Source organism: Camarhynchus parvulus, chromosome 1 (genome assembly GCF_901933205.1).
Source record: "Camarhynchus parvulus chromosome 1, STF_HiC, whole genome shotgun sequence".
NCBI lineage: Eukaryota > Metazoa > Chordata > Aves > Passeriformes > Thraupidae > Camarhynchus > Camarhynchus parvulus.
The window spans coordinates 78,820,464-78,843,801 of NC_044571.1; the positions used below are offsets into that span (position 1 = coordinate 78,820,464).

General features: G+C 42.3%; 2 protein-coding genes across 2 annotated transcripts; one reads left to right on the forward strand and one right to left on the reverse strand.

Annotated features, from left to right (window-relative positions):
* The first annotated feature begins 1,382 nt into the window (after window positions 1-1,382).
* VSTM5 (V-set and transmembrane domain containing 5) lies at window positions 1,383-7,958 on the forward strand. Its single transcript, XM_030951282.1, has 4 exons — window positions 1,383-1,600; window positions 4,608-4,937; window positions 5,030-5,170; window positions 6,704-7,958. Exons 1-4 carry the CDS (start codon window positions 1,516-1,518, stop codon window positions 6,745-6,747), a joined length of 600 nt encoding a protein of 199 aa, XP_030807142.1. The 5' UTR covers window positions 1,383-1,515; the 3' UTR covers window positions 6,748-7,958.
* A 2,310-nt stretch (window positions 7,959-10,268) lies between these two features.
* MED17 (mediator complex subunit 17) lies at window positions 10,269-22,980 on the reverse strand. The gene is made up of 12 exons (XM_030951270.1): window positions 22,720-22,980; window positions 22,258-22,424; window positions 21,632-21,851; window positions 20,142-20,278; window positions 19,959-20,043; window positions 18,676-18,828; window positions 17,765-17,895; window positions 16,545-16,729; window positions 15,896-16,033; window positions 14,810-14,927; window positions 13,444-13,603; window positions 10,269-11,476 (listed from the first exon to the last, which is right to left on the reverse strand). Exons 1-12 carry the CDS (start codon window positions 22,949-22,951, stop codon window positions 11,271-11,273), a joined length of 1,932 nt encoding a protein of 643 aa, XP_030807130.1. The 5' UTR covers window positions 22,952-22,980; the 3' UTR covers window positions 10,269-11,270.
* Between the last annotated feature and the right edge of the window lie 358 nt (window positions 22,981-23,338).

The following is a 23,338-nucleotide window of genomic DNA, read 5'->3' on the forward strand; positions in this document are numbered from 1 at the left end:
TTCCAGGCAACCCCAGCACCATGGCAGGCTGTAAAACCTATGTGGGACCAAACACTTGGGCAGTGCGTCCTCACTGACCTCTCCTTCCCTGCCCCTTCATCTGAGTATCATTGCTGAAGCTTCAGGAGATGCACCAGAAGTTGGTGAAGCTGGAGATTTTTTTGCACCTGAACAAAATCTGGGCCCTGGAGTCCATGAAGATTGCACTGTCTCTTGTCAAGGCCTGACTTAATTCCTGGAAGTCACCCCCTGACCCCTGAGATATGCATGAAAGAAGCTGTAATGCCATACAGAGCATGGCAGCACATGATAGTGTCACACTTGGTTGAAAAGCCCCAGCAGGAGTGAGCCCTGCACAAGCCTTACTCCTGCTCTGCCCCCTACCCAGAGCCATCCAGACCCCCGTGGGACTCCCCTGTTCTCACAGACAGCCAGTACATAAGGAAACCTGCATGTAAAACCTGCATGCAAACCATACAGTGCAGGGGGAAAGTGGCTGCTCAGCGTAGGTGGCTCGGGCAGATCGTGGCTGTCTCTCTCTGCCTGGGTGACTGTCCTCTCCTCCACTCACCCTGAGAAGCCTGCACCGACCAGCACGCTGAAACGTCTCTTTATTCTACAACTCTACTAAAGAAAACTTGAGGAGAGGGAAACGCAAGGAAGGAATGGAAAATGTTCAAAAAGGCTGATCTGGTGTGTAACTCTTTCCCTGGTCAGAGGGGCAGATCTCCTGGGCGTGTATATGGCTTCTGGTAGCCATATACAGGGATGCCTCTGAGAAAGGATGGATTTTCAGGATTGGGATGCTCTCATGTTTTCTAATCATGTTTCTCACTATCTCACACTGTCCGGTGCTTCTGAAAGAAGCACAAGGATTGCTGGGGACCTCATCTGGACGACAACAGAAGGGAGAGAGGAGCACCTAGTGCATGTGCCGGTTACAGTGGGATGGGAATCGGGTTCATTTTCCAGCGTGGTCACCGGAGATGATCTCTGGGAGCACAGAAATGCTGCTCTCCAGCCCTCCCCCCATTCCTGTCTCACCGGCATCATCACCACACTTCTTGGAGCAAAAAAGTCCGTTTTAGCACCCTGAAGTGAAATTTCCCTTGCAGATGCCGAATCACACTTAAAACCAGCCTCCTCGCCCAGATGTCCCGATTCCGGGCTCGGCTCCCAGCTCCAGGCTCCGGCCGGGCACGGCAGGGCCGGGCAGGGTTGCGCCCATCGCACTAATTTCCCGGCTGGGCGATGGCCGGCGGCCGGGCAGCGCCTTCCCTTCCTCAGCCAATTGCATCTCCAGCCCGGACGGGAGATCGCGGGGTGTGAGCGGGGGAGCGCCCGGGGGCCGCTGCGGGGGGGAGCTGGGAGCAGCCCCGGCGCCGCGGCCGGAGCGGGAGGAATAGGAGGGAGAGAAGCGAGGGAGAGGCCTCTGGGGCAGGCAGCCCCCGGGCTCGGGCCGCGCCGCCGGCCCAGCCACTTAAATGCAACCCCTGGGGCATCGGCTTCCCGCTGATGAGACCGCTGCAGGGCCCTCGAGGCCGGAGCGCCGTCGTGGGGACCGTCACCCTCTGCCTGGCCGCCGGGTGGGCTCTGCAGAGTAAGTGTCCGGCTCCGTCCCTGCCTCCCCCGCTCCCTCCCCGGCGCTTCCCTGCTCGTCCTCGCCGCGATGCCCCGGCTCAGCCCCAGCGCCCGGCATCCGCGGGCGGTGCAGAGCGCCCGCCGACCCCCGCCCGCGGCCAGCGCTCTGCCCGGCCCGTCCGCAACCGGGAGCGGCTGGGAGGGGACGGGGACGGGACGTACCGAGGCTCAGGCAGGCATCGCTGCTCTCCCTGACACGGTCAGGGGAGGCTCGTCCCCGCTCCTGCCGCTCGGAGGGAGCGGGGGAGCCGAGCGGGAGCAGCGCGGCCGCGGGGGGAGCGCCCCACGCCCCGGCCTTACGCCCGCTCCCGGCAGGGACGGCCCCAGCAGCCGCCGTGCCACCGCTGCTTTTCCAGCGACCGAGAGAACAGGGCGTGGAGGGGAAAGAACCCGGTTAGTCAGCCCGAGGGGTGTCGAGTCACTCTGGGAAACGTGGCGGTGAGGAGGGAAGGTGGGTTCCGACCCAGCACCGCACGGGGGGGTGAGTGGGGATGGGGCAACCTCAGGGAGCGTGCGGTCCTGTTCCAGAGGGGCCTGAGGGAGGCTGCTGCCAGCCCCACCCTGGCCCGGGGAGCGGGGTGTCACCGCCGCCAGCGAGTTTGGTTCGGTCACGGCACTCCACCGAGAGAAGTGACGCGCAAGCAGGACACCAGAGGGTGGAGAAGCAGCCCGCAGGGTTTCAGAGGCCCGTGTCAGAGCTGTCCCCCAGTTCAGAGCTCCTGCTGGCGCTGCCAGCCTTTTTGATTCCCACTCACTGCCCAGCACACTGCAGCCCAGCTGCGGTGCCGCGGCCAGGTCTGGTAGGCAGAGCCGCACTTCCCACTTGGGACTCTTGGCCAGGCAAATACTTTGGAGAAGAGCAGCGTGCCAGGAAGGCACTCAGTGAGCTCTGAGCAGCCCTTGTACGCTCTTCTCCTGGGTGCGTGTTTTACTGGGTGTGAAGGGGCTGGTTTTGAGAGCAGCAGAGCAGTCACCTTCCATAGGGCGCGGCATGTGGTTGTGATGTTTGCTCTCCAGCCTGGTGGATTAGACCAGTTCAGGTGATCTAGGCACACTGCCTACTAAAAATGTTTTTGAATGGTTAGATAGATACTGCATTGCCTTTTTTAGATTTGCATACCAGATAGGGACAGAAGATGTTTGCAAATCATTTAATGGAAAGATTTTAATTCTCTCTTTTTTTTTACATTTATTTTGCAATTGCATATTCAAAAAAAAGCCTCTATAAAAACATCAAAGGGTCACTGAGGGGAGACACTCAGCTCCTGTCTGGTCAGAAACAGTGGGAAAGGGCTTTAAATAAACACATGGACCAGAAAACAATTGGAACAATTTGCAGCGATTATGAGAGGTTCCCGGCTGTTCTGTTTCTGTAGCTGGCACAAACCTCGTTTTCACAGCTCTGGTTAGTCTCTCCTGCACACAGGCTGAACAGCAGACAACAGCTCAGCTGAGGATACACTGAGCTGCCCAGAAAGCATGATGGTCCTGTAGGGGAACTGGGCAGCATGAGTATGGACAACGCTCATGAAAGGGGGAGCCCAGGAGTGTTATCTTGGAAGGTGGTCCTATTTAGTACTATAGATGAGAGCCTGGGAACTGAACTGGCTTCTTGAGCTCCCCTACCTTATCCTGACCAGCAGAGTTAGTGAATTCTGCTACAGATTCCAAAGACAGTGAAGTCAAGTTGTAATTTACCCATCTCTTCCATTTGTGGTGACTGTGGAGGGCTCTTATTTTAAGATTTTTTACAATTTTTTTTTTCCCTTGGAGATTTTTTTTCTTTGCCTTTCTTAATCATTCTTATCCCTGAAGATTCTGCAGAACCTCCAGGATCATCCCTAGGTGTCCTGCTTTGCACTCATGCAGTGTAGCTGAGGGTCTCATTCTCACTACCCCACCGGGTTACAGACATTTACAGGTCAGCATTTCTTTTTTGTTTTGCTCTTGCAGTCAGGCTGTTCCCACAGTAAGGGAGTAGAGCAGGTGAGTTTCTCCAAGCCAAACCAGGAAAAGGCATTCAGCCTTACTGTGTGCTTTATCTGCCTTTTGTCTGCTTTGATTTTTGTGGGCAGATTACAGGATTTCAGTCTTTAGCCAAGGGTCTCAAACAAGCCATTAATCAAAAGAAAAAATGTATGCCAGTTAAATCTCCAGTGTTGGTGTTCATCCAAATCTTCATGCAGAAACACCAAATGCAAGCAGAAATTATTGCAGTTACACATTAAACTAAGCTGTCAGTTCAGTTTCACAGTGTCACAAACAGCTCCATAATCACATCAGGAGGAAGTAGATGAAAATTAAATATTCTTCTAGATGCATTTTTGCCCAGATATCATCAGGAACATGAAGTCCCTGGCTTCTCAGGGACTGTGTACCTTTGGTTACATGTGATTTATCTGCATTGGCTTATTAACTGGTGGCCTTTAAGAAGCTGATATTTCTAATGTTCATTACACATCCTGAAAACACGACAAAGCCCTTGCCAACACTTCACATACTTATGCCTACTACAGTTCTTGCTTTTGGGGGATGGTAGTTAATGAATATGATAGATTACCTTGGACATGGCAACTAAGCTTTCCATGAAAATGCAGGATTTTTAAAGGAAGCCAGTTAGTGATGAACAAAAGAATGTTGCTCAGTTTTCAGAAAATGTTATGCTTATCCAAAGTCCCTTTCTATGTGGGTGTTAAAACATTGAAACACCTCCAAATACATGTCCACTATGGTGGAAGCATTTTTGCTATCACAAATTATAAATGTGTATTTAGTCTTCAAGTATGTATGTTACTTTTGTGGAAAGCAGAAAGAAGAAGCTATTGAAAAGCATAATCTATCCTCTCTTAAAACAGATCACTGAGATAGATAGGTAGGATGAATTACCATGATCCAGAAGTCCCAGCCTGCCTGGGACAGTTGGTGCAGCATCACCTCTACATTCATCACTGTCCTTTGTCTTTCAGCTCCCGGAGGAGTATCCTTAGTTGTCCCACAACCCAACATCAATGCAACAGTGGCACAAAACATCCTCCTCTCAGTTGAATACTCCTGCCGAGGTGTGGCCACCATTGAGTGGAAGCATGTGTCAAGCTGGGGCACCACCAGCATTGTTGAGTGGAGAAGTGGGAATTATGTCAACATATCCACGGTCTACAAGGACAGAGTGACTACTTTTGAAAATGGCTCTATACAGCTTCGGAATGTGGGCATGAGAGATGCCGGCTACTATTTTGTCACTGTAATGGAGGAGCATGGAACCAATGCCTATGGCACCATCATAGTCAATGTTTATGGTACAAACTAGACAGGATTTCTTGGCTTTATGTTTAAGCATCAATCTGCTTGTAATCAATTTTATAATATTTTTTTTCCATTTTCCCTACAGAGATTATCTATGAAGATTTGCATTTTGTAGCAGTTCTCTTCACATTTCTCGCTGCAGTATCTGCCGTTCTAATCTGCTTCATGTGGCTGTGTAATAAATCTCTGCATCTATTTCAGAAGAAGACAACACACAAACTAACAGGTATTTCTCTAAAAATGTAGTCAGGGTATAGGGTCTTCAAGCCTGAAATTTGAGCCTAAAATTTGTACCATAAAGGTGCTAAATAGGGCCACTGAGAAACAAGACTGAAGGGCTCAGATCAGTTATCCTGTTCTAACTCCTTACTAGCTGAGGCAAATGAAAAACAGGTGTTTAGTTGAAGAACAATCCACAGGACAGCTACCTTATTTGTTTCACATTAGAAATAATAAAATACTTCCCAACATTGCTGATTGCAAAACTTGGGGAGAAAAGGCCAGAGCTGAAATAACCCCCCATCAAAGGGCAGGAGACAAAGTCAAGAGCATCAGCAACTCTCTGAGTTCACATCAGCAGGGTGTATCCTAGGGGAAAATAATCAAATGACCCTTGGGAGTGGCCCCCACTTCAGTTCAATCCTCAGTGGAGGATTGCAGCTCCTCTTCTCAACCCCCCTCTTCATCTGTTCACTTTTGATCCAGTTGCAGACTCCAGTGAACACTGAGTAATATCAAAACCTGACACTGAAGACAACAGTCATGACAAGCAGGTCAAGGGAACACAAGAGCTACACTGAAGGGATATATTAGAGAAGAAATTTCCAAGCTACTGCCAGGGATGTTTGGCCTAGGCAGAAAAACAAGGTGCATGTTATGAGCCTGGGATCAAGCTCCTAGGCACATCTTTGAAATGGGAGGTTTCCTTTACCACTTCAAAATATTTTAGATGTTTACCTGCCTTCTTTGTAAGTGCAGATCCCCTCGTGGTTTCTTGCCCTCTAGGTAAAAGGTCTGTATTCTATAAGTGTTACATTACAACAAGTAGCCTAGCTATCAGTATTTTACTGGACCAATGGAGACACTCAAGCATCCTAACATTCATGGCCCAGACTTTGTGTCAACTCTGCCAAAGCTAATATAAGAAGAAATTAATTTGGTTTGAGCTGCCTCTTCCTGTCTGTTGCTCACATATGGCTCTTAAGTACTGCTGCTGTTTTCATGGTGCATACACCACTCACAAGCTTCTGTAGCTACTGAAAACTTTCCTATCATGCCAGAATGTATAGGATTTTGTTTAGATAAAGCCTCTTCCTCCAGCTGAAGCCAGTCTTCCCACAGAGATGAATTGAATAGACATATTCATATAACATATGTCAGAGTTCAAGAAAGCACAGTTCTAGAAACTTGTGTGATCTCCCAGGAATTGGTCTAAAGCAGAGACCTAATTTCAGCCCCAATGCTATCTTAGAAGAGCCCTCCTTTCACAAGTCATGAAGAGAGATATAAGAACGGTCCCTATGAACTTAGTTTTCTTAGTGCCTTTAGCCTTGTACTGGAAGAAATCGTTGTCACTTTAAAGATTGTGAGAACCTCTTTATACAGTTAAATATTTTGAAAATATGTATTTAAAACCTAATTTTAGATGAAAAAGCTTGAGCTAATATTAAAAAGTTAAAAATGTCTTGGCACAGTTAATTTTGGAATGTTGGCCTTCCAATCCATTTGCCAATCAATAATAATATCCCTTCATTTACAGCAAGTACAACAGAAGAGATTGAACTGGAAACCATTGAGTGTTAGCCAAGGACTGTATCATAATAAAAATAACAATTCTACCTCAGGAGAAAGTGTTGGCCAAGAAAGCAAGAACAAACCTAGAAGGTAAAATGTTTGTGACTACTGCAGAAACATCCTGACTTGCAAAATAATTAAATCAGCAGTGTCTGATGGAGCTGTTTCAACCTGTTAAGTTTTCAGTTCTGCTAGTCAAGGTCAGAGTAAAAAAGAGTAGGCTTTCATGCTGAGCATGAACACATTTTTGTGGCTAGCTAATAAAATCTAGAGCCTCTACCACTCTTAAAAACAACCAACCAACCAACCAACCAAGCCTCTAGGATCAACCCATAAAGGAAATTATCATGGTCTTGAAGGACACCTGCATTTTGGATACAGCAAGTCTCCTATTACAGACAGAGTGGTCATTAGTATCCATCAACATAATAAATAAAATATCTAATTACAGTATTACATTAAAAAATTAATTGCAAGCACTGAATCTTGTTTATTGCACCTATGCTGCTGCTTTTGGGTGTAAGGAACTTCCTAAAGCTCTGAAGACAACTGCAATTTTTCATGAGACAAAACTGACTTTGAAAGAACTGGTCAAAGTTCTCCCGCTTGTGTTTCCTGCAGTTGTTTACACTGCCCCAGGATGGATGTTAACACACATTTTATGACATTACTAGAACAGGTGGTTGTACAAGGAACAGTGCAGACAGGCACCAAAGAGAACACTGTCTATGAAGATTAGAGGGGTCAGATAAAACAGTGACACACAACACCAGCTGGCGTGGCAAAATACTAAACAGTTTTGTTGTAAAAGATGTCAAGTCCTTTGCAAACTTAGCCCAGTGCTGAACAATCTATCTGAGAAAAAGTTTTAACAGCATGTCTTTGAAATACAGTATTTACATATACAGTTCTAAATTTGCTCCTGTTTAGAAGCCACCTTTGCTTTCCCTATGTTGTAAGAAAACATGAAGTGACCCAACTAATGTTTTCTTTAATCTGCATATTGCATGGATTGCAATTCTCCACCTGTACATCTGTGGTGTGAAATAACATTTGTGTTTGTCAGTGAGAAAGCAGTAAACTGACCGAGTTCCAAATTATTCTGTTTTGCTTTTGTAATGAGAATTTTGCAGTGTGAAATAAACTTTGAACTTGGAAGACATCATGGACTAGTCTGCGCCTGTAGATTGCCACGTTACTGTTTGAGTCAAACTGCTGCTACTGCCTTTCTCACACTTTGTCTCACTTGTTTGCAAAAACCTTTTACAGGACAGGCTGACAGAGCTTTGCCTCTGGTCAGTGACTGGGATGCTCAAGTGCAGAGGTACTGTGGGCTCCATTTGGAAAAACATTCAGGGAATGTCTCACCAAGTGAGTAACAATGCAGGTAGGTGCCAAACAAGCCAAAGCATCTTGTGCACAGTACCTTTAAACCATCCCATACTGTGCTGGCCATCTGTAGTGCAAAGGGCCTCTCTCCCACTCATAAATTGAAGTACCAGATTCAGCTGTTTGCTCCTTCCTACATCTAGAACAGGTCAAAAAAGGTGAGAAATTAGGTAAGTATCAGATACAGCAGGCAAGTAACAGTTTATTCCAATTCTCTGCTTTAAACTTACATTGTCCATTTTTGTGTGTTTGAGGGAACTAAGCTTTGACAGCAGGGAAACTGTAAGTGCATCTATTTCAATCACCAAACTTGAATTACTTGGTAAAGTATGCTTATAGAATATGGAAAACATTGTTAGGGGTTCTTTTTGAGCCCTAAATCTTAGACTTTTAAGGCAAAAACTATTAAAGCACTTTGAATGTGAAGCTAGATATTATTAGGCTGAGCTGAATATACAGCAGGTGCTCTGCCAGACTTAGGAATTACAAAAAATGCAGCTTACGCATAAAACCACTATTACCTGCTAACACTGACCTGAACACTGCAATTGCCAGAGGAAGTCAGGAAACATATCCAGACATGAATGACCATTCCAGTGCATTGCTGTGACTGCAGAGGTCACACACACATTTAAACCACAATGTTTGAAAGCTGGCAGGAAAGTAGGAAATGAACACTTAAAATTCTTCAGTTTAAAATGTACTACAACAAAAGAAGTTTACAACCAGCACAGTTTTTCTACCTCTTTCAGCTTGGCTGAAGTCACTGCAACTTCAGGCACCCAATCCTTGGCCATTAAACCTGGTGCCAACCTCACTTTTAGGCAGTAATACCCCATATGAATAGCAGGGACTCAAACAGTATTCAGAGAGAACATCCAGTACAGTTAACCTGTATATAGCTTTCTTTATAGACAATTCCTCACCCAAAAATTTTACCCACAATTTAACATGCTTACTCTACACAGGTAACATTACTTAAAAAATACTCACATTTTCCTGAAAATGCTGTTTGCCACTATGCATTATTAAGGTCAATATTTGAGGTACAGAATGTGAGGGTAAACTGTAGCAGTTTCCTGCTACTCTGGAGCATCTAAAGTTTTATGGAAGGTTGTTACAGTAGAAATTCAGAAACTAACAGCTGTTCTTACTGTACTTGTAAACTCCCTGCAGAACAGCAGCAAATTTAATATTTAGAGCATTCTAGATGATCAAAGGGATTAAGGCATTTTACTTATAAACTTGAATTAAAGAGATGTCCAAGTTCACCAAATTGCTTTGGCAATCAATTGAAAAGGTCTTAGTAATTCACTAATGTCATCATTTCATATTCAAAGATGCATTACCAGGTTTCAAGGCTATCTCTCTGTTAGATGTCTAATCAGTCTGTTTTCCAATAAAATTAGGAATCCCTGTGTATTCAACACCAAAACACTGACTCTCCAGATCTCTAATAACTCTTTTTTTGATGTTGTTATTACTATTTTTTCAGCTAGACCTAGAAGTCTTGACAAGTGTTTTAATGCTAACATGCAGAGCTTGCTGTTCTGCAACACAGGAGATGTCCTTTTCAGGAGAGAAGTCCTGCAACCATGAGACTGTAACAGCTCCACAGTGATCTGATTACTTGGTAACTAAGAATTTGATGAAAAGGCTATTGCTACATGCAGACCTGTCAATTTAGGTTAAGAACAATAAAGCATAAAGACATGTCCAAGTTTCATAGACTCATCATATAATTATTAATAAGAGATTTGTTATGTTAGCAGGAGTCAGAACAGCCTCATCTAGTCAGATGCATGAATGCATGCATCAGGCTGTTGGCTGAACTGTTCACTAAGGAACAACCTCCCCTCTGCCTGTAATCACACAGTGTCTGCTGGCACAGCAATACAGGACCTGGCATGATGGGGGTTACATGAGGCTCAGCCCTGTTGCAAGTTCAAGAGACTTATTTTCAACTAGAGCTTTTAATTTTCATCAGTTGTCTTAGGTAACACATGAGCACGTGAAAGGAAAACCCTTTCTCTCTTAGTTCAGTCACACAGAAGCAAGTACTTACAGGAACTGGAACAAGATGCTCCATGCTGGCCAACACCAATATAAGTACAAGACCTGCTTTGGATACCTGCTGAGCAGCAGCTCGCTGCTCATTTTCCTACAATTATTCTTTATACTTGAGAATACAACAAAGTAACAACTGTCACCATGGAAGTGTGATGCTCAATTTGATCATGTTTATGTGCAAGAAGTTCACATATATACATAAAGACAGACACCTCATAAGACAATACAGACATGAATATAAACCAGTTTACACAGACAGGTTGCAAAAAGACCCTTAGCACTTAAGTACCAATCAAAATGAAAGGTTTGTTGAACACCATACTGTAAGTTTCAAGAAGGTGACAATTACAACCAAAACTATAAAAAACATGACTTTTCTATTTTGAAAGAACTCAAGAGAGCTGATATTTGGGAAGATATTGTTATTTCCCTGTATGATAATCATGGAGACTGCAGAAGAAAGACCCAGATGCTCAAGTGTTGAGGTCTACTGCATGAGAGTTATCTCGTTCTATCCAGTCACAAGTCACCCAAAAACTCAAATTGTCAGAACTTTGCCAGCCAAGTAAGACCCTTTCCTCTATATTCTTGCAAAAAACAAGGTCAAAAAACAAGCAAAGTAGCTGACATGACCCAAGCCATCAGAGAGGGAAGACTTTTGCCACAGGCAGTGACTTTGTAACACTCTCAAGTTAAACTTCCAAAGAAACATATTTCTCAAAAATAAAGGGGTCACCCAGAATCCCCATCAATGTACAAAAATTCCAACTCAAGAATACTTCAACTCAAATTTAATTTTATAAACAAAAAATACATTACTCATCTATGACACTCTGGACAGAGCAAATTTCAAAGATACAGCTGAAAGGAACTTTTACAAAAAATTGTATGTATTTTATATGCCACTGAAAAAGGTTTTATTACAAATACCAAAATGGTTATTTCTGTACAGGAAATAAATTTGATTTTGCTGTCTTGTATTGGCCCATAGCTCCCATTTCCCTTTGCTGCACTGGCAGTTATCATTGCACAGAGACACTTCAAAGCCTGCAGAGAGAGGCTGACATGCTTCACTAGCAAGGAGTTAGGGCAGCCATGAGGAGCTCCATTTTATACACAAAGTTCCGCCCTTCCATTTTATTCCACTGCACCTCCTTGAATGGCCCGCGGAGATGATTCCACTTGCTGTCCTGCAGGACATCGCCCTTGGGGAGGTCCTTGCACTGGCTCCGTGGGAACTGAACCATGACTTTGCTGCCGCTTTCCGGGCCATTACGGACTGTGGGGAAAGGAGATCTCAAGAGCATTTTTACACTGTAGGCATTCCTCATACTAAATATTCTTCCTTGTGTATTCTATACTTTACTCCTAATCAATTCCAAACATGCTGAAAGCAAACAAGAGTACTTCTCTACCTTTCTTTCTCAAAGCTTTTTCTCTGTGTTTTCTCTCTCATTTCCCACTTCTCTATGATTTTGTTGCTTCCACACTGCAGGTTCTTGGTTAGCTCAAGACAGAGAAACTTTAAAATAAACACAAAAATGTACACCTTACAAATGCATTTATTTTTCCCCAGTGACTCCAGGAAGGGCAAAGGCCTCATTGCTCACTCTTTCTTTGGATGTATTCCCCACTATTCTATTGAAAAATGTATTGTTTCTAGTGGATTTCTCTCAAATAGACAGGATCTAAGTCATTAGGTAGTTAATTTTAATCACAAAATTCCATGAGACTAATGGAGGGGTGGTGGTGCTTCGCTGGCTTGGATGGGTTTCTGTGTTTTCATTTTGGGGAGTGGTGTGTGTGTTGGCTTTTTAAATAAATAGTTAGAGAGGTACCACCTAGCTTTTCCCCCATCTACCAAGCTAACCTTCTATAAGGAGATGACTATCAGGCTGATTGAACATAATTTCTCTTTCACAAATTGATGCCACCTACTCCTCATCACCACGTTCTCCATAGTATGTTTGGAGAATTCTTCTGGACTATTTTTTTCCAACTCATCTTCCCAGTAATTACAATAAGGCTGATCCGGCTGTAGTTCCCCACGTTTTCCTTCTTGAATACAGGGTGTAACATTTGCCTTCTTTCAGTCCTCAGGAGCCCTTCCCGAGCCTGGCCTTTTAGGATCAAGAGTGGCCTTGCAGTGACACCAATCAACACCCTCAGCAGTCATGGATATACCACCTGGTCCCATGAACTTGTATATGTCTAAGTCTGTTCAAAGGTTCTCTAACCTGGTCTTCCATTACCGAGACTGAATCTTTGCTCCAAAATTTCCTATGAGTCTCACAGATCCATTTCTGAAGGCCAGTCTTAAGACCAAAGTAAAGAAGGTACTGAGTACCTTGACCTCCTCCATGTGCCTATGTCCTGTGCCACCAGGTACTCTCTGTTCAAAAGCAGTCCCACATTTTCCTTAACCTTTCCTTTGCTGCTGACATCCCTGTTGAAGCTCTTCTTGCTGCCCTGTACATCCCTCACCAGATTCCTGTCCTACCCTTAGCTTTCAATGCATGCTTATCAATGCATGCTTGGATAGTCTCTCTATATCCCTCCCAGGACAACTACTTATAATCTCTTGGAGCTTCCTTCCTATGTCATGAGTTCAGCCATGGGCTCCTTGTTCATACACACAGGTCTTCTGTCACTTTTGCATAACTTCCTGAACATTAGGAATGACCATTCTTGAGCCTGAAAGAGGTGACCCTTGAAAACAATAATCAAACAGCACTCCTGGACCTCTCTTCTTTCCATCCCATAGGATCATATCCTATAGGATTCTTTCAAGAAGATCCCTAAAGAGACCAAAACTGTTCTCCCTAAGTTTGGAGTTGTGATCTTGTTGTTTATCTTGTTCCCTTCTCTCAGGATCCTGATGGTTTCTGTAATCGCTTTTTTCTATGCTAATAACAATACATATAACTAATTATCTGTAATTATATATTATATAAACAAATATTTATATAATATTTATCAAAATAATATATTTAAATAATGTATTAATATAATACTTATCATTTCCCACGGTGACTCTAAGAAATATTTTCAAGCCTGTGTAAATTAAATCGCGTTTATATTAAGTGGCTTCCTGGGCAAAGTGTTGATTCTATTTAGATGTCAATTCCATACACAAAACAGATAGTCTGTAGACTTCTAAAGCATAGTGTCAACTTATAGCAAAATATTCTACAAACATACATGCTCTCAGAAAGATTTGACCTCCGTTTGCAAGAGGGAACATACCTGAAATGGCATAGTCTCCATTTGGTGATGCTACAGTTATTGCTGATGCATTGCCAATGCTCTCCACTGGCCCCAGACCAACATGATTACTGAAACTCAGCACATGCCATCCCATAACTTTTGCAAGCTGCTGAACTGCATGTACTTGGTGCTGTGACATCTGAAACATAATAAGAGGTTTGTTTTCTGTTCAATATTTGCAGACCATAGAAAGAATGGCTTATGTAGTTTAGCAAGTCTGTTTTCTGTACAATAATTACTTATAAAAGTGACTTTAAGTTCTCTACTTTCAGAGAACTTTTTTTAAAATGATGGTATAACTTTGTGTTATTTGAATTTAGACTAGCTCCTCCACAGAAAAGAAGACCACTCTATTATGCAGTTAAATGGATTTTTCATTGGTATATGCTCTTAGCCATTTTATTTAAATGATGCTATCAATTTACAAAAATCTTTATTTAGGTCTCAGAATATTAGTTTGTAAACAATCCTCTATTTTAACAGAAACAAGACTTCTGCTGTAAATAATATAAAAATATGAGAAAGTATTAGCAGAAAAAAAATTCAGAAAAAAAAGTTGAGGTCCTCACATGCATGATTATCTCCATTAATGCTCAAGTGTAAGCACTGAGCTCTAACAGCTTAGGAGTTTAAATGCTACTGTTTGCCTGTACCATGACTTAACCCTTGTAACAAGGAAGTATCCAGCACCATTCAGCAGTTCTCTGTGAACAAGTCTGACAACACCTGAGCAAAAAGACATGACCTCAGCAGAATCTGTTTCAACTTGTTTTCTGTGTCATGGGGTTTTATGTAACTGCAACAGGCCAACCACTGTTATTAAAGACCTGTATTTGACTATTTATAATGCATAGTGGGGAGATTGTTACTTCTGAATAAAACCAGCAGGTTGTTCTAAGCAATTAAGAAAACAGAGTTCATTCAAGTATCAGCTGATTTAGTAATGACAGATGCAAAGTGAGCATTAACAGACAATGTTGAAATGACAGTAATTGTGGATTCATTAAGAACTTAGCTACAGTAAGTTTCATATATAGAATACTTTATTGTCTGCTATGATTACCACCAACTTGTTTCTCCCATAATGAGCAGCATAAAGAAATGCATTTTAAATTGGAGGGGAAAATTATTATGACCATTGACCCTAGTAAAAAATGGCAATATATTTTAGTAGCAGTTGCTAAAGACTCTACACAAACATAGTGAAAATTCAGTCATCAGCTTCCCATCTTCACTATTTTAATGTGAACTTTTAAATATTTTCTATATAGATAAAAGTGAGATTCTAACTTCTTCTGTTTCCCAAACATCACTAGAAAGGGAAGAATAACACATGTGAGTCTACCTGAGATAAAAGGAAATCCTGCAGCTCTTGCTCTTGATGGGACAATGTAATAACTCTTCCATCTCTATGCACAACTCTGATTTGTTCAACTCCAATGTTCAGCTGTAGTTGAATGGATCTTTGAAGACACGATCCATATTTATTCAAAAAGCATTAAAACACTTATGAAAACAGGAAACTAAGAACACAGAATCCCACCAAATCATTAACAAGAATTCTTCAGACAGATGGTGCAAAGCCTACAAGAATGGGACAGCAACTCCAAACATTCTAGTTTCATCAGTCACCACAACAGCTGCCTCTAATATGGCAGGTGACATATTCTGTGGCATGCTCCCAGACCAGGCCTATCATTTTTCAGGTCAAGGAAGCCTCACAGCTCCCAGCCTGCCCCATGCTCAAGTTTCCTTCCAGTTGTGCAGGGGAAAATGGTGTGTTCTATGCTACAGACAAAACTTGAGCAGCTTATGTACTCTGGAACCAAGACTGGAAATCTACCAATATCTGCAGGTTGCCCCACACTGTGGTCACAGCCAGAAAGCACGGCTCTAAGAAAACACTGTTGATGCATTAATGAATTCACTGCTGGTCAGTCTGCAAGCATTTATTTCTGGAACATCAGATCTCATATTTTGGTAACAACATGCATAATTATTGCATGAATTACAGGAGTTGCACATTTCAGTACATATGCAACCCAGCTAGGACTGAGCAGATTAGCTTTCCATGACCGGACTGAAAGTTTAGAATCCAGCACCATGAAATGATACTTTGTATTCAGTCATCTCTAACCAAAGGAAATTCCCCGACCCCACCACAACCAAGTGTCCACTCTCATCTTAAATTTCTTCTTTGAGAGAAAACTGTATTAATTAAAGATATACTAAATATCTTCATTAAAGGGTAAAGTGGGTGAAGTTTTCTTAAGGTTCACCCCACAGTCAAGTCAGAAAAACAAACACACACAAATAATGGACTCCTACTTGTCTGTCTGAAGAGAATCTAAACCTTTAAAGCACAATGTGAATACATGCTGCCTTTGCATGTCCTGTTAGTTGTAAAAGCATGAAGCACTCTCATACTTACTTGCATATCTGCTCATATCCTTGAGAAGTTATTAGAACTTTAACACTGGATTCATAAACATCATTGATATTGGACCAGTGAGCCTGAATCTGAGGATCCTCAATACGACTCGCCAGACTGTCAATGGTTCGAGCAGTTCTAGAAGATAAAGCCATATTCCACACACAGTAATCCAGGCAGTTTGTGCTGTTATCTAGCTTACAGGAAGCAAGGAGGTTATTAGATTTAACAAAAACACGTGGATCAAAATTCCATTTCAGCACTGTTCTGGTGCTAATGAAGTACACTTGTTTATTCTGCCCATTTCTCATACATTCTGCAGCAGTACTGAAGTGGTATTATTCACTATCAGCTACTGTACTGCTAAGAATACTAAAAAGGATTTATGCACTTGGAGATAAGTATGGACAATTATCAGCATCTTATGTTGCAACTGTCACAGAGATCTCAAAGAAATCTGGTATTTTTTCTTTTTACTAGCTGAATGTTGTTTTATCATATTTTTTCATAATTTTTGGTTCTTAGTACTTACAAGAAAAGACTGTATTAACTATGAAAGAAACAGCAGCTAATTTTAAAAACACTTAAAATAGACAACTATTCTATGTAATGGTACATGTTACTGTAACAAGAGTATCTTGTGACCCACCTTCGTCTTAAAAATATATGCTTTGCCTGTTTTATGATCTTTTCCAGAAGTCCTTCATTTGACTGTAAAGAACTGATTTCATTTTTATCAAAAGCCTGGGGCCCTGCAAGTCTCATTTTCTTATGGCCAAAAGGTGCACTAGCTGGATGTGGCATCACTGTTGAGCTCAGGGTTTGCTTGTGACACTGCAACAACCAACAGATGTTATAAAAGGAAGGCACCAAATAATGTATCTGCAATAAATAATATGTATCTTACAATATGTTGCTTCACATTACATTTTTTGAGCGTACATACTTTCAAAAAGTGCAACTTTTTAACTTTATCAACCTGACAGCACTTTAAAGACAATTCTTCATACTTTGCTTCCTCCATTTATATGTGTCCTTCAAACCTTATAGAAAGTAATTTAAAAAAAAAGTGCTGGCTAACAGAAAATTGCTACCATGGCAGTAGTTCCAACTAATAAGTCTTCTTTATATACATCTAGAGACAGAAAGAATGGTCACTTAAAAATAAAGGAAGTATTTTATACAAAAACAAATTGAAGTACAGAAAGTTTTAGCAGTATGTCCAAAGTAAAGGAAATCCACAGGAAAGGTAGGCACTGAGCCAAAACTTCACGAACCCCGAATCAGTGTTTAAAATACTGGACTGTTCCACATGACTGCATGACTTGCAGAGCCATGCTCTAAGGAGGTGAACACTCTCTGGAACATGGTTCCAATTCTACTTAGAGATGCAAAACTGGGCTTCTTTCCTGAAGAGACACAACCTCAACCTCGTACTCCAGGTTCTGCTAGATTATTCAAGAATCTAAAATGCTGAAGCAGAGAAGTGGACATTCAAAGAAACAAAGCTATTATGGCAATTGATTGTTCCTTCATGAAGGTATGGCTGACCAGATGCTCACTGACAGTGCTTGCTAAGCATTATTAGACAAAAAAAAGGGCAGAACTGATGAACTCTACTGGAAAAGCTTTGCATGGCTTTTCTGAAGTGAGCAGCCAGGTCTGAGGTTAAGTAAAGAACTAGCATGCCCTGAAAGCATTAACTGGAACTCCCAAAGCACCCACACCCACGGAAACCCAAGCAGCAGGCGGCCTTCCACAAATGGATGGAGAAGGACTGGCCTCTAGTGGCACTTGGCTGTTATACCAGGGCAGAAGGCTGAACAAAAGCCCAAAAACTCTTCAGTACTTCAGCCATATATGCAGTACCTCTCTGATAAGTTGATGCAAATTATGTTCCAGAACATAGAGATGATCCTCTGGATTCTGTTTTTCAGAAGCAGCCTTTTGTGACTTTTTATCATTGGAAGAGTGACACAGAGAAATAGACAACTGCAAACCTGTAGAAAGCAGATGGAAAAAAAAAAAGATTTTAAGAAGTGAGCATTGACAATTTTCAAGGTTGCTACTGAGAACTGCTTTTCTTCACGTTTTACACTTAGTAGTTTAACAACAGGTATTCACTGTATCAGAGAAAAATCAAAGAATGATGGTGGAGAGCACAGCACCAAAGGCAAGTAAAACTTGATACTCACTGAAGTGTTGACAACTGTGAACTCACCAGGTGCACTTCAGATCAATTTCTATGACTCAATCCCCCACAAAAAGAAGTCCCCAGGACCCCGTTCCTTTCTCAAAGGAGTGATTAACCATCACACACATTTTAAGCAATCCAGAAACATATTCTTCGCATGATACAATGGGTTGTGTACCCCTTGTAAGAACAGAGGATTCACCACTGACTCTGAGCCATCTTTATGCTGTTTAATTATCCTCACTGAAGAGCATTTGCTTTTGGTCTTTTGAGGACTCATAAACTCAAGTCTTAAATTTCTTCTTACACGCAATCCAGGAGCAATGACTTATGCTCAGCTCAAAACTGCCACGTGCACATGGCATTACAGCTGACAGTTTTAAGTGCTGCTGACAAAAAACATAACCACAAAGGAAAAGAGAGTACATTAGAAACTACTGTGCATTAGCTGAAATTATGTTTCTCAAAACCTTTGAAAATCAAGGAGTTTGTTTTTTCTTTCGTAAGGACAGAGCATTAAAAAAGGTGACATTAATAAGTATTTGAGGAAATAATTGTAGCCTAAGCATCTTAAAAAGCTTCCTACCTGGGAAAGGCTGGGAGATTATCTGATTTTTCACTACAATGTGAGGAATCTGTGATTTAATTTGGACAGCTTCTCGTGACAGCTGGGCAAAAATTTCTTTACATAGAAGAACATTCTGTGCAGTCTCCAACTTGGTCTGCCAGTGTGCAGAACCTGAAAAATATAAATCAATGTCTGCAGGAGGGAAGACCAAAGAGAAGCCACCTTTTTGTTCAGATGCCAAATACTATGCAGTAGCCAGGTGTGATCACTAAGATAAAGCAGGCAGTGCCTTATATCCAAATTGAGTATTATCAGAATTTTGTCTCAGTTAAGCAAGCACTTTAAGGTAAAACTAAAACTAATTTTGATTCAGTTTTATATATATGTATATTGTGAAGTGCAACACCTTTATGGAACAGTGTGTTACATTCCCAGGTCTTTTGTGAAGGCCTCTCTCTATGAACCTCTGCAAGTTTTAGTTTACTTTCAATGATATTTCTGGCTTTATTAAATTCACTCTATGATGAACTACCTGATAATGTCCAGTGCATGCATGTGCTTTCACAGCGTTTATAGGCCCAAAATTCTTGGGAGATTCTGGAGTGAGTAAGCACACAAGCTGCATAATGTACCCTCAATACCATATGAAACACCTCATAGCACAGCACTCTATGTTCAGGACAGCACCAGCATCTGTATCAGACAACTGTGAAATAAAATCTTGCCGGTTTATTTCTAACTTTACAGAGTAAAGGACGGCTTTTTAATTCAAAAGTTTACAACTTCACATACTGGCACATATTAAATGAATCAATGTAATTAATTTATTATGTGCCAGGTGAGCTGTTGTTAATTAACACACAGACCACCAGTAGAGTTTCAGATCCAGATAAAACATATGAGCAACAGACACAAATGATGCATTTTGGGCAGAGTTAAGAGTGAACAATCATTAGTTCAGCTGAATTAATGGGATGTAACTGACTGAAACACAATACCTTGGTTTGATTTCAGTTATGGGCTCAAACATTTAATGTCTTAAAAAAGGGGCTCCAGAATACTCAAAATACAACCCTAATAATTCTGTTTCAGAACTGAATAAACACATATGAAAACTGAAGGAGCATGCTTTGAAAGCATAACTTCCAAAGCCCAAGCAGCGCCCAAACAGAATATTTCAGTTTAAATAAGGGAAATCTTATTCATTCTTCTCCCCAGCTGTATGCTGAAATTTTAAAACAAGCAGCATATACAAACTATCTCCTTGAGAACGTATTCCTAAAACAACATATAAGCTGTACCTGGTTTTGATTTTGGCAAGGGTCTTTTAAAGAGATTGACTGTCCCGAGGTCACCAATGTCTGGTGCTTGTTTTTGAATAGAAACCTAGGCAAGAGGGAACAGTATTTAATGTTTGTCCTCTGTTGCAAGCATACAAATCTGAAACAAAATGCCATTAGGTTATTACGGTTTCTCTGACAAACCTTGATGTATGCTGATCCCTCTAAATCACTTGGAATTTGAACATCCAAAGGACAGTAATCCTCAGGTATTTTTTTATCCAGGTCAATGTCAGTGTTCTTTATCACCTCAAATGTGCCATGATGAAGAAAAAGGGAGCCTGAGGAAAGAAGGACAAAGACATACACATTAAATATTAAGCACCTTCTGCAAATAAAAAAGCTCATATTTCTGTTTTGGAAGAATATGAAATTCTGAGTCTCCAAATCTTCAGATCTGCACTTGACTCACATTTCTTAATGACTTCTTAAAAAAACCCAGGTAAATTAGAAAGCTCATGCCACTGTACCAGCATGTCAATCCTCCACTATGCAATGCGTAATATTTTACAGTAAGTTAACACAGAGTATTCAATAATTATGGGAGGAAGCCAAGAGTTTTTTGAAATGGAGTCATTAGGTGCAAGGAAGGAAAAAAAAAGATATTTGGTTCACAAAAAGGCAAAAAGTAAATGCATGGAGTTTTGCAAGCAAGTAGTTAAAGGTACAACACCCTTCTTGATTTAAAAGAAATCTGATGATGTTTGGCTAGAAATCTTAAAACTATGACCCTCTTCTGACTGTGAAAGATAACTCTATAGGCAGTCAGGGACTGATAAAAGCAGATACCCACATCTGTCCTAGCTGTACATCTTTTTCATCCAGGGCACAGTTCACCTAGTTCAAGGTAAATCAACTAAAAACAATACATAGCCTGGGGTACATCTACAGCATTTTCGTGAACAAATCTCAATTTGTCCTCCCCCTCCCTCACCAATGCCAATAGGAACCCAACACATTTGGTTCTGATGCCTTCTTTGTATCTACATCCTACGTTCTGTGTGATTCTGTATTCACTTTGTCATTCCATAACAGCCTCTAGAACCCTGGGCTGCTCACTCCCTTTAAATGTAATCCATGAATTAAGGCATATCCTCAGCAACATTTCTCAAATGTAGGAATAACAGGTACAATAATCTACCTTCAACATCACTCTTTAGTCACATGGTTTAGTTTTACCTGGTATGAATTCTGGGGAGCAGGGAGTGAGACATCATAAGCCTTTTGGGTCCCTTCTAACTCGAGATATTATAGGATTTTCTGATCTTTGATTTAAAAAAAAAAGCAACCAACTCTTCACTTCTTTTTTAATGCTTTATACACCAAATGTAGATAAAAGCCAAGGATTTACAAAGTCTGCCTGTCAACTGATCAACTACATTGCAAATGCAGCATTGTTTTTCTGAACAAATTCTTAGTAAAATACTACAGTTAGCCTTTAAAATTACTTTCTGGATTGAAGATGCCAAGATATTTTCCCTGATACTAAAACAAGAGTTCTCCCTTTATAAACCTGCCTCATAAATAAATTCACATTGAAATTACTTATTAAGATATAGTCCATCTCTTTTTCCAGTTACAAAAAGACAATTTCATAAAATATCCCTTCTTGTGAAAAAGATCCAGCTGTTTACCTGCACTTCTGTAGCTCAGATCACCAAGAATTTTATCTCCCACTTTTCTCAGCTTCCAGTGCTGTCTCAGTCTTAGCAGTTCAGAGTTGAAGTCTCTTTGTCGCTTATTTTCCTGATTTTCAGCAACTGATTTGGATAATCTTTCTGCACCTTTCAACAGGATCTGAGCTGCTCCAGCTAATGACTTCTTTTTTGAAATCAGCTGTAGAAACTGAGGATTCTAGTACCAAAAACAACAAGATACTTGCACTTTAATTCACAAAAGATTATTTTTATTATTTATTATTAATAATTTTTAATTATTATTTATTTATTATTAGTGGAAACTAACTGACAGTGACTGATATGTTGTTTTTGCTGGATGTCCAGTAATTTATTCAGAATTACTTTCATACCATCATTATACAGTTGGAAGTAGCACTTTGACTTAAAGCTTCAGCAAAGAGGCTTCTGAAATTGATCTCAACTCCCATTTCCAGCCTTACTCTGACCCTCAAAGCATTGCACTAGCACATCAAAAGGAACATTTTGATAAATTTTCTACTGATCACACGTGAAAAAAAAATCCACTGGAATAAAATCTTCAGCATCAAGCCACACAAAGTGCTCAACTAGGTACAACGTACTTGCTTTGGAGGAAGGGGATCCTGCCCGACTGGATCTAGAGTCATGAACTTTTTATCCTTCACAATGCTAAGAACATCATACAACACACACATCTCAGTCAAGGCACTTCTTAAGTTGTTCCTCACTGAATCCCAAGGCCAGAGGGATGGCTGGAACTTTACCAACCCTAAAAAGAAAACAAAGGAAGGAAAAACAAAGGACTTTAGAAAGGTACGGTATAAGGTTCATTTTGAACCACAGGGAGATCATAACGGCACGTAATACAGCACGACATCAAATCCGCGGTTGTCCTTTCCCTCTCCAATCTACCGGGGCTGGGTCACGAACACTGTGACCAGCCCCTGGGGGAAGGCAGGCCAGGCCCAACCACCCGCGGAGCCGCAGGCCGGCACCGCCTCAGCGCGGCGGGCCTCCAGCAGCCGCATCCCGGCGGGAGGGCTCGGGCTGGCGGCCCTTCTCACCTTCCTCATCCTCCGTCTCGCCCGCCTCGGCCCAGGGCCGGCCCGCCGAGCCCGGCTCGTCCTCCTCGGAGCCGGAGCCCTGGCTGAAGTCGATGCGCTGCGCCAGGCGCGCCAGGTTCTGGGACATGGAGAGCGGCTGGAGGTAGGTCTCGCTGCCATCCAGCCCCACCTCCTGCACCTGCTTCTCGCACGCCGACTCGATGCTGATGCGCACAGCCGGCACGCCCGCCATCTTGGAGCGACCCCCGCCCGCACTCGGCAGGGGGCGGGCCCGGCATGGGGCGGGGCCAGCGCCGGACGGGCTCGGCCATTTCCGGAGGCGGTCGCGAGAGAGCAGGACCGATGCCGAGCGGGCTCGGCCGTTTTCGAAAGAGCTCGGAAGGAGGCGGGGCCAGCGCCGAGTGGGCTCGGCTGCCTCCGAAGGCACTCGGGAGGCGGCGACGCCAGCGCAGTGAGGGGACGGTGGCGAGGGCAGAAGCTCGCAGCTGCTGCAGTTTACTTCTCCGGCCTTATTTTTGACCAGAAGTTGGTTTCATGTCCCGTTCTAAACATAACTTCACCTCTAGTTCCCCATGGTCAGCTGTGGCCACGCAGGAAGCTCAACCAAACAAAAGGAAAA